This window comes from Rhipicephalus microplus, chromosome 3, assembly GCF_043290135.1.
Source record: "Rhipicephalus microplus isolate Deutch F79 chromosome 3, USDA_Rmic, whole genome shotgun sequence".
Taxonomy (NCBI): Eukaryota; Metazoa; Arthropoda; class Arachnida; order Ixodida; family Ixodidae; genus Rhipicephalus; species Rhipicephalus microplus.
Genome location: NC_134702.1, coordinates 93,427,751 through 93,439,622, shown reverse-complemented (window position 1 = coordinate 93,439,622; position 11,872 = coordinate 93,427,751). Strand labels below are relative to the sequence as shown.

The following is an 11,872-nucleotide window of genomic DNA, read 5'->3' as shown; positions in this document are numbered from 1 at the left end:
CTTTTATTTTAATAATATTTTTTTATTTTATTGTGATTGGGTCACAAAATACTTATGACCTCTTGACCGAAGCAACCCACAATGTTTCGTAAACTTCGAGATCGTCTCAGATTGGGCTGCTAACATTGCGCGGAAATCTTGCTGCGGCGGCCGCATTTCGATAGAGGTGTAGTGCTTGAGGTGCATGTACTTGGATTTGATTGCACATTAAAAAACACCACATAGTCAAAATTTCTGAAGCCCTCCATTTATGCGTTCTCATAATCACATCGTAGTTTTAGGGCATAAAAACTAAACAATTGTTATTCAAATTACGCGCAGTACTAGGACTCCTGCCAATTTGCGACCCTACGCGTACACCATTGATAACGCTGGAAAGTGCTCTTGTTGCTGTATAAATAGAAGACGCGTTCTATCGATGATTAGATTACCGAAGGCCAACGATACATATAGCGACTATCAAAGCAATGCGCACTTTGCTTGCATTTTGAATTACGCCTACCTAGTTTTCTGGGCCCAAGTTGGCTCTTTAGCAAGTTTCATTTCTACGAGAGCGACAACCGCTTGCTTCATTGTCACCACCACGTGACGCTACAATAGGTCTCAGAAGTTTCTAGGTTGCACAGGTGAGTCTCACGTTAGAGAATCTAGAAACAACGAACCGTCTACGCCAGCAGATAAGAAGATTAAGAAAAGTGATAGCATCTTTCTGCATTCAACGTAAGCCTATAGGAGAGTTGCACATGGGCGTGGCCTACGAGATGGCGCCAGCGTCGAAGAGGCAACGCATCCATCTTTGTGGTCTCCCTCCCTGCCGCCGCGGGCAAGCAGTCGCAGAACGTACACTAGTACGTGGGTGTTATATGGTACACTCACGGCTGCGCGCCTGTGCAAGATTCCTGACCTGTGCTCATAATGGTGAACTGTGCCTTATTTGGTTGCTACAATCACTCGAGTAAGATGGCTGGTCATGACAATGCGTCTGATGTCGGCTTTTTTTTTTTTTTTTCACGCCTAAAATGATTGTAAACCAATCGAAAAGGTTTGAATGGTTCAGCCACACACTATGCTGCGTGTGCGTTAAACATTTCATTTCGGGTAAGTGTTCAGAACCTATGCAACATCATAGAGGCTCGATTTTGTGGTGAAACACTTGGGTTTTCGCGACGTGCGCTATGAAGCTTTGTTTACGCAGCAAGAGACGAGCGCGCGGACTACGACCGCGATCGCTGCTTATCACCGGTATCATTCAGGTAGGTGTGGCGTGTTACTGATTTCGGTGTGTTAGTAAACAGTCAGTGACGCAGTGCGTTCTCGTTTACCCATGCTTTAAAGAGCCGAGCACATTAACGTCGATCAGTTACAATCGAGACCGTATGTGATCTCTGGGTGCGCAACTGCCCAACGCGCGTGATTGGACCCTGCAGCAAAGAGCATTTTTGATTGCAAGCGGCTTGGGCTCAACCATGAACAAACTATGCCAATTGTATCACCTCACATGCTCTTGCAAATGGTGAAGCCCTTCCACACAAAGAATTCGGGAAACGACACCACCGCGGTGAAAAAAAAAAAAAAATATTTGTCCGAACACTGAGCAAGAGGAACCAGTCTTGTTTCCGTCGACGACGTGGCGGCTGTCTCCGAGGTCTCTAACTCGATGCTGTTGGACCCATCCGCTAGTGACATAGTTGTGGGCGTCCATCAATTTACAGGCTTTAAGCTCGTCCCTTGTTGCAAAGCTTGTGCCGCCAACAAGGTGGTCCTTAATGTCCGTGAGCTTGATGCGGGATTAACACTTCACATCCCACACAGCTTCATCGCTGCTGAAGTCGAACAGGTCGATATCCGCCGCAAATGTGAACCTTATGTTCGTAGCGAAGTTTCGCCGGACTTCGTAAGTCACGCGCGTAAGCACTCAGTCGAATTTCACCACGTTTGTACCGTACGTAGCGGCACGCACACAACCTCTCACTGCCGCTCGCCGCTTCAAAAAGGGCGCGCTTAGACCACTGACATGGCGGTAGAGGCAAACGCCGCTAGCGCCTCAAGCGGATGACGTCACGTGCAACCCTCCTATATACAAAACATTCCACAATAGCGTCGTTACCAGCGTTGTTGCTGCTGTGCATCGGTGATCCGGTTTTGAAAACGGTCTTTTTTTTGGACAAGCTGAAGCTGCACACTGGTATTTGTACCATCGTGCAAACGCCTTCAATTGCAAATTTATGCATTTCTTAGTCAGGCTATGTCAGGCGTCCGTCCACCGTCCTGTCTCATAGCAACAGCTTCGGGCGCGCGCGCTTATCGTCGCCTCTAGCAACCGGGGCATGTGGTGCGAGAGAGTGTAGGAGAGGGTAGGTGCAGTGCAAGGAGGTTTGAAAAAATTGCTGGAGTAGAAATTCTTGCCCACGAGTGAAGCCTTGCGAGTACACTGTAGCCGTGCCAACCGTAAGATGGCGGCTGTGGCAGCCATCTTGCTAGGGGCATGATGAGTGTTTTCCTCGCGCGCTGAACGAGCTTAATGTGGCAATTAACTTTTTCGGGACAGATAGTGCTCAAAGTGCGTCCTTGTGTTTCTATTTTCTTTAGTAAGCCTTGAATTCGAGCTAAATTTTATTGGAAATTAAGTGACCGATACTAGTCTCTGCGGATTATTTCTTTGGAACAATTATATTTGAATTAATTATTAACGTATCCTTTAGACTAACAAATCAAAGCCACTTGATGTCTAATTGCGCACCACCAGAAAATATCGTGTTTCTGAGATATTTGGGGGGCAAAAGCTGGCTTTTTTACTACTGGTAAAGCATTGCAGGAGCACTTCCACTCCAGCAATTCTTTTTAAACCTCCTTGGTGTGTGTGCTTCACCGCTCCTTTTCTCGCCGTTCGCTCTCCTCTCTGCGCCCCACTTTCCCGTCCGTCTACGTATACGCCTAAATCTCGACCGTTCGCTAGCTGGGCGCCTCTCAAGAACAACCGGAAATGTGGAAACTTGTGCTCGAGACGCCGTCGTGAAACGCCAACGCCAAGTCGAGAACGCTGTTTAATCGTACACGATATACTACTAGAGCTGGAAACGCATACCGCGTTTCTCGAGACAGAAAAAAAAAAAAAAACAGCGTGGCTGCACGGTGTAAGAAAAAAAAGAAAAGAAAACATCATTCTTCTAACGCTGGGTTCTCACGCGCCAAACGCCGTTATAGATGGACCGCTATGAAATGCATTCACATTTCCTCAGGATTCCCTTCGTGGAGGTGGGGGCATTTGTTTTTTTATTATTGAAGTTCAAGTGAGATGACAATCCGCTAGATAACTGCATGGTCGGCAAGCTCAGCAGTCACTCATTTATTACAGAAATGGCAGGCAAGAACCGCTGTCAGCGATCGAACGGTCTGCAGAGCTGTCCGGTTAAGCATCTAAAGCAAATCATAATTAAGTTCTTAGGATGTAAACTACTTTACCTTGGGACAAAGCTTTTGAGATACCAACGAACATGTCATTAAAATAAAACTGGGCACATTTAAGAAATTTCCAAGCCGTTTTCCTTTTGAATACGCGTTAGCTACTTGATCATCGTGGTCTATAACAAGAAATTAGCGAATTTATCTAAGTATTTTAAGATACAATTGGCAAGTACCATATCGGATGCAATTTTGTGGCAGTATCTTGCACCTGGACCCGAGTATCTTGTATCGTATTGTGATACAATTCAAAGTATCTTTGCCCGGATTTGGTTTCATCTGACTACATCTACTGAAAGATGGAGGACAGATTGTGTTAGAAAAACTAGCCACCCTGTTTACGGGGTGTCTCCTGACGGGAAGAGTACCAGAGTCTTGGAAGAACGCTAACATCATCTTAATACATAAGAAAGGAGATGACAAGGACTTGAAGAATTACAGGCCGATTAGCTTGCTCTCTGTAGTATACAAGCTATTTACAAAAGTAATTGCTAACAGAGTAAAGAAAACATTAGAATTCAATCAACCAAAGGATCAAGCAGGATTTCGAACAGGCTACTCAACAATCGACCACATTCATACTATCAATCAGGTAATAGGGAAATACTCAGAATATAACCAACCACTATACATATAGCCTTCATAGATTACGAGAAGGCGTTTGATTCAGTAGAAATATCAGCCGTCATGCAGCCGCTGCGGAATCAGGGCGTCGATGAAGTATATATAAACATCCTGGAAGAAATCTACAGGGGATCAACTGCTACCATAGTGCTTCATAAAGAAAGCAACAGAATACCAATCAAGAAGGGTGTAAGGCAGGGGGACACAATCTCCCCAATGCCATTTACCGCGTGCTTACAGGAGGTTTTCAGAAGCCTAGAATGGGAACAATTAGGGATATAAGTTAATGGAGAGTACTTTAGTAACCTGCGCTTCGCCGATGACATTGCGTTTCTGAGTAACTCAGGGGATGAATTGCAACTCATGATTACGGAGTTAGACAAGGAGAGCAGAAAGGTAGGTCTTAAAATGAATCTGCAGAAAACGAAAGTAATGTACAAGAACCTCGGAATAGAGCAGCGCTTCGAGATAGGTAATAGTGCACTTCAAGTTGTAAAAGACTATGTCTACTTAGGGCAGGTAATAACCGCGGGGCCGAACCACGAGATCGAAGTAACTAGAAGAATAAGAAGGGGGTGGAGCACATTTGGCAAGCACTGTCAGATTATGACAGGTAGATTGCCACTATCCCTCAAGAGGAAGGTATATAACAGCTGTATCTTGCCGGTACTTAGCTACTGAGCAGAAACCTGGAGACTTACAAAGAGTGTTCAGCTTAAACTGAGGACGACGCAGCGAGCAATGGAAAGAAAAATGGTAGGTGTAACCTTAAGAGACAAGAAGAGAGCAGAGTGGATTAGGGAACAAACGGGGGTTAAGGATATCATAGCTGAAATCAAGAAGAAGAAATAGACATAGGCCGGGCATGTAGCGCGTAGACAGGATAACCGCTGGTCGTTAAGGGTAACTAACTAGATTCCCAGAGAAGGAAAGCGGGTTAGGGAGAGACAAAAGGTTAGGTGGGCAGATGAGATTGAGAAGTTTGCGGGTATATATTGGCAGCAGCAAGCACAGGACTGGGTTAACTGGCGGAACATGGGAGAGGCAAATTTGTCCTGCAGTGGACGTAGTCAGGCTGATGATGATGACTACATCATGAAAGTGATGGAGTCGCAATTTTCTAATTTCAAAAACTTCGAATGTTCGTGCTGCCATTATCATGTGAGCTACAACAAATAGCACAAGCTGAACGCGAGCTCGCTACAGCGAAGACCGCGAATAACGATGAAACTTAAAATGACCACTGGATGATGGCGCATCAAAATTGGTGAAAGCGATGTAAATTACATGCCTATCAATTGCTGGCACACCGGCAATGTCGCCGGCCTCGGCCCAACGTTTATGGATACTCAATAAACGTTGCCTCAGCCAGCGGCGACGCACACCAAAAACACGCCTGTTTGTTCTCCGGCTGCGCGGATAACAGCTGCGCAACACCAAGCCACACTCCAAGCCGTCCTTATCCAAATCCGCAGAAGGAAAAAAAAGATGGCGAGTTGTTTGTTGTCCCCGCTCGACACAGTTTCCGCACCTCTGTAGGTCTTGCATAACGGTAGAGGTAGCAGTTTTTCGGAGCGTAACTAAAGCATGCACGTGGCTCGGCCCAGTAATCGCGACCACACCACGTGAGTGCCGGCGACCATGCAGTGCGCAGTGACGAAAGGTGCGAAGCCACCACCAGCGCAGTGAGAAGAGCAGTTATCCATCGGGAGATGGTGTGACGACGATCCGCAAGCGGAGCAAGCGTCGCTGGGTTTATTGTCGCCGCGTTCCTAACCGAAGGCTCGGCAGCGCGCGCTCGTCATGTTCTCGTACGCGTACCGAATACGGTGCCTGCAGAAACTGCATTCGGAAGCGTTTATGGGTCTGAACGCCGTGTGCTTGCCGGACTGCCTGCCCGCCGGCGCCGTCTACCGATCGAGCCTTCCAGCGACGCCCGTGTCGACGCCGATCCGCGAGAGCTGGATCTTCTCCGAGCAGCAGCTTCGCGATCGTCTCTGCAAGACCCCTTCCCCTAGAAAGTGTCGCTTCTTCGACCCTAGGCGCTCCGAGTCCGGCCTCAACAGCTTCGACAACGAGTGGCTCGACTCGGCTCGCCGGAAGATGGAGACCGCCATGGAAGACGACAAGTCGGACGAAACGAGTCCTGAGGACGCGGACAGCGTCAAGGAGAACGAGACCTTCTACCAGAAGAAACTTTTCGTTGGCAACATCAGTTATCGGGTAAGTGCCCCTGGGCTGGCACCCAAGCGCATGTTTTGTTGGCCCGCCCCTCCCCGCACACTTTTTGATGATGTTTACACCCGCTTGGACGCTTGCCAGATGCATCTTTCTTCTTTCGTCGATTTCGAAACCACGTGCCGCTATTTTAATCCTTTGTGTTTGGTCTCTTCGACAGGTTTCTTGTCTTTCGATTGCATTTTAGTTCTTGCCTAAAGCGCCCGAAAGACATACGGTCTGTGTTTGAATGTAGTGTAGGAAGCGAGACGTGTCCTTCACTCACGCGTTGTGTGCGTTGCGAAAAAAGTTCGCTTGTGACTTTCTCTGGCTGTGTCCGAATTAAAGGTAATCGGTGTTGTCTTCTGCCGATACGTTTACGACTAACGCGAAACCACGGCAAGCGAGACCCCTTCATCGAATGCTGGCGATCCGTTTTGCGATGATGAGGATGCGCGCCGACTTTGCACAGATTACGTGAACGCCGATAAGGCACTGTCAAAAAAAAAAGTTCTCTCAACCGCTCCATTCTGGTGTCCTCTTTTTTCTGTTCTCTTCGTGTTGTGTCTTTTTGCCGAGAGTTTTTTGGCCGCATGAGTTGTCAGTGACGGCAAATGTTGACGCAACGACGCTTTGAGTTTGCTCGCGAGACGCTGCTGTTCAGTTTTGGCAAAAGTGGCACATCAGCCTCACTGATAATCCACGAGTGCTCTCGTGTGTTTAAGACCATGTGCTGCCTCCCGTACTAATCGGTGGTTGGTTTTGTGTTTATCCCGCTCAGCATTGTGTCGGGCTGTTCCTAATGATGTTATTTGCTGTGAATGACGTAGCATGTTTTTTTTTTTTTTTTCATCTTTTCCTTGCCTCAGGTTACGAAGCGTCAGCTGGCTAACTTCTTAAGCAAGTTTGGGAAAGTTGTGGACTGCACCATTGTGCAGGACCACATCAAAAGATGGCCCAAAGGGTGAGTTATTTTTGCTCTTTCATAAATATTACATAGAATGAAAGTAGTTAACACATCATTAAGTGCAAGGTTCTGAAGAAACTTAGTACAGCAACTGTTTCATGCAATAATTATGGGACTTGAAATACAACTTTGGTATCACGTGCTGTTTAACCAGTGCACATACATTCTTATCATCGTTATATTTACATGTTTCTTCCAATGTGTCATGAACGCCATTGAAAATTTCATATTTAAAAGTATTGTTTTTGACTCCTTTTAATAGCAGTATTGAGAGGGCCTGCATGCTGAGGATGTCCTGTAAGAATGTTTTGCTTTCGTATTGTTTTGCTCACATTACCCATGATAATAGGCTGTGTCATTGCATACACCGTCTATAATTTATCAAATGCAGAGGCGTGTGCAATGTCTCAGACTATTAATTGGTCAACTCTCATTGTAAGCATTTCTCAGTGCTTTCCTAGCAGATTTGATGATATTGCTTGCAATGATACATTGAAGCATGCATCACTAGCTGTCGGGAATAAAATACAGTTTGCCGTGTCTCACAAGCATTGTTCAGAGTGGCCGTAGTTTCATAGTCACAGCCTATAAACTAATAAAGTATTTTCGCTAATGTGAAGAATGGACATATACAGACTATGTATCACGCAATTGCAAGCTGCTGATATTGTACCCAGGTAAGCTGTGGTACCTGTGCCGACGGCATCCCTGTAGGACTTTTGGTGGATTAGGCAGCAATTCGATATAGTACTTTGAAAATATTGGTAATGAAATGTGGCATTGAATAAAGATATTACGTTGGTTTGTTTAATTGTGTGCTTCCTCGAGTATGCAGCTTCAATAACACAGTTATTCTGTAGAGTTTTGAGTACATTGACTTAGTTAATTTCTTTCTATAAGTCGGCCTGTGCAAGAAATTCCCTCTTGTTTGACTGTCTGTTCCTAAAACTTGTTTCTGCCATATTTTGTAGCTAAATCATGTTTTGAACATGCTACTTCCTATTGTACTTGGAACAGCAGTGTTAGTTAAAGAAAGGTAAACCTAAGATGTTGTAAAAGAGGGCATTTGATTGTCCTTGCCTTGTCCGCACCATGCCACAATTACTGCTTGTGTCCCGCTTCCAATGCCTAATAGCTAAGTTACCAGTAAAATTGATTCAGTCATTTCGTTTCTTTTGTGCCTTCCATTAAAAAGTTAGATTCGGTACAATTAGATTTTAGAGGACATGCAATTGGAGACACCTTGCTTTTGCTTTGAAAATTTATTTAGCCTGTTATGACACCAAACATTTTCATACATGGTATATGTTTCACGTCAAAGGAGTGCCAACTTGTCTTTTCAATGGTCAACTTCGTGATTCGAGATACACTTTGAATTGACATAGATGTTAGCACATAGTGAAAGCACTTGACAGCACTTTAGACAAAGATAAAGCAGTGGAATCCAGATCATTGCATTTGACTCATTCCTATTTTTATATGGTTTAATACAGCATCATATATTTTGCTTATAACCCACTCCTGCCTATTACCTGCCTTATTAATGTTAGCTATACAAAAAAAAAAGATATATATGCATAAAACACACCCTCTGCTTTTTAAGCAACTTTTCAGTTTTTTTTGGGGGGGGGGGGGGAAGAAGGGGATATATGCGAGAAAATATATTAGGTCAACTTTTTTTGCCACCCAGAATAAGATTTCTTTTTATTTTGTAGCCTGAGTAGCGCATGAAGATATTTCGTGTCTCAGAAATTAAGAAACTCTATTATACAGCTATCAATGTGTCATTCCACACCACTTGGCGTTTCAAATTCAGCTATTTCTTTTGCAGGCAGTTGCGACACCAAATGCGCAGGCTTGTATGAGTGTTTACAATGTTGAAAGCTGACCACAAGTCATCCAACATTACACATTTCACTGATCGAACTTAGCATGTAGCTTTAACAGCATTGTACGTGATGTAAAGCATCGATTCGTGTCGTCTCGTGCTTTTGACACTTTACATCTTGCAGTCCCTACGAAATAGGCTGGCTTGCCTCAAATCACGCCGAATATTTTAGTATAATAGCATTCTTATAAATCATTTTTTGTTACCCAGAAGGTGTGTGTGTGTTTTAATGTGGAATGTGGTAAATTGTCGTACGAGGAAGGGCACTGGAGTCTGTGTGTTGACAAAGAGGCAAAAGCGATTTTTTTTTTTGTGAAAAAAAAAATTGGCCTCGGAGACAATTTTTGATCGATAATGTGTCACAGCTTAGAGCCTCCATTTCATCCCGAACTTCCATCTTGCTTGGACTTCGTTCCAGAAGATGGTAAAAGGGAGTGGAATGTTTTAGTGTCTTGACGTTTGTTTTTGGGCCGCCCAGTTGTTTGCCGAGCTGCCACTTACGCAGCTTCGTGTAGCAGCTAAGAATGCAGGAGCACACGCCAATATGTTTTGACGTCCTGCTTCCTAACCTACACGCTCTGATCAAGCTGCATTGCTGGACAGGACAAAAGTGTAGGTTTACAACTGAGGTCATTGAAAACACGTGCATGTGCTTGCTTCTACTGGAGACGCAACTGAAACTGGTTGTGGAAAAGCCAGCACAGTGAACATGCGGGGGGGGGGGGGGGGGCACTCTGAGGCTTCTTAGTATTTTCTATAGTTGTTTAGTTTTTGTGTGATAAAAACAAACTAACAAAAAACAAAAGTTGAAGCACCTATATCTGTTGCAAAATAATGTCATGTTGCTTTCACACCACCCAGACAAAAGTTTATTTTCTTAGTGAAAAAAAAAGGGTAATGTATGTACGATGCAAGAAAATGCCTGTACATGTGCTTTTTGTCTTTTGCACCGTACTTTTTCATTTCAAAAAGCAAAGCTGTCTCGTATCTTGGTGCATCTTTTGAAACCGTTGACGTTGCCCAATAGAACCCTGCGATTCATAGGCAGGGTGTCACGCCTTCAAGGGAAATACCTCATCAGTGTGTGAGCTGAAAGATATTGAGTATTCACTTTTATTCACCTCGAAATATATTTACTATATGATGCTGAATGATATCAACTAATGACAGAACTGCTTTTAAAATACTATGCTGAATATCCTCTCTTGGATACCCCTCAGATGTATCTTAAATTTGGCTGACCCTGCAGATCATGCACCACAATAGTTATTTCAGTACTCAGCATGGTTGGGAACCGTGTTCAAGTGCTTAGTTTTTGAAATGTGAGATCGTTACGAACAAACATGCGCTTGTGAGATAATTGTGCAGTGCACAAAAGTAGTTTTTTTTTTTTTGTCGTAGTTTCACATACTTCAGCACATCCCGGTTCAGTAGGTAAATGCACACAGTTCGTGTTGTGACGTTCATTTAGAAAAGGTTGAACTGTGATTACATATTTAAACCAGGGTAAATTAAAGTGTGGATAGGCAGGAAGTGAAACAAATGAGAAAGTTTGTTCTGTGTCATTACGTGCTAGAGTGGCATGCAATCCACTCCGCATTATTCCCGAGTATAGACTTTCAATTATAAGTTAAGAGTATTTTACAAATGGAGACAGATCTAGCAATTGGATAATAGTACATTCGGGTAGTGTCGGAAACATTCTTGCTTAACTTTATGCCAATACATGTTTGGTAGAACAGAAGGGATGACAGATGTTCACTTTGCCATGAGGGAGTTTTCAGGTTTTTCTTTTTTTCTTTCTTGCCCCGTTGCAGTGATCTAGTAGGTAGAAACTCTGTTGCTGACCTACAGTTTGCGGGATCAAATCCAGGCTGCAGCGGCTACATTTTAGATGGAGGCAGTAGTTTGGTCACCCAACACGCCCCGCCGCGGTCGTCTAGTGGCTAAGGTACTCGGCTACTGACCCGCAGGTTGCGGGATCGAATCCCGGCTGCGGCGGCTGCATTTTTGATGGAGGTGAAAATGCTGTAGGCCTGTTTGTTCAGATTTGGGTGCACGTTAAAAAGCCCCAGGTGCTTGAAATTTTCGTAGCCCTCCTCTACGGCGTCTCTCACATTCATATTGTAGTTTTGGGACGTTAAACCCTACATATCAAATCAATCTTTATTTATCTATTAGTTTAATAAGAACAACCACTAAATTGTCCAAGGAGACATGCTTAAAGGCAAACATTGCCTGGCTGGGCCGTGCCACCCATCCACAAAAACACAGGGTTTTATAAATATGTTTTTACTTGAATTTCCTCTTTCATTTAAGTTGCACAACTTCAACACAACTCTCACTGTCACCCTTTGGCATGCAGGTATGGTTTTGTGACATTTTCCAAGGTCGAAGAGGCCGAAAAAGCTAGGAATTCTCCCCCCGACCAGTTGGAGCTTGATGGCAGGTAAGTGGGAGTGCTCGTTGTTCCTCTCATATTCTCCTGAACCTTTATTGCAGTGGCTCTTGAAGTATGAAGTGATATGTTTTTGTTGTGTGCGGAATGTTGGGACTTCGATGCCGAAAATCAAGTAGTAAAAATGTATGTTTTTTTTCCTAGTTCTCCTAAAATGAATGGTTTGGCAGTAAAGCTATAACTGAATGCACATGCTTTTCTTGCGACAGAGACAAGCGGCAGCAACAAGCTTGCTCCGCCGCGCCAACGCGTTGCG

At 44.4% G+C, this 11,872-nt stretch overlaps 1 protein-coding gene across 1 annotated transcript in view; it reads left to right on the top strand.

The window, feature by feature from the left end:
- The first annotated feature begins 5,583 nt into the window (after positions 1–5,583).
- The window catches only part of LOC119172108 (putative RNA-binding protein EEED8.10), a 63,079-nt gene continuing 56,790 nt past the window's right edge, over positions 5,584–11,872 (top strand). Inside the window, exons 1-3 of the mRNA XM_075889993.1 lie at positions 5,584–6,309; positions 7,173–7,267; positions 11,524–11,607. Of these exons, the coding sequence (XP_075746108.1) occupies positions 5,890–6,309; positions 7,173–7,267; positions 11,524–11,607 (599 nt within the window). The 5' untranslated portion in view covers positions 5,584–5,889. The remainder of the gene's footprint in view (positions 6,310–7,172; positions 7,268–11,523; positions 11,608–11,872) is intronic.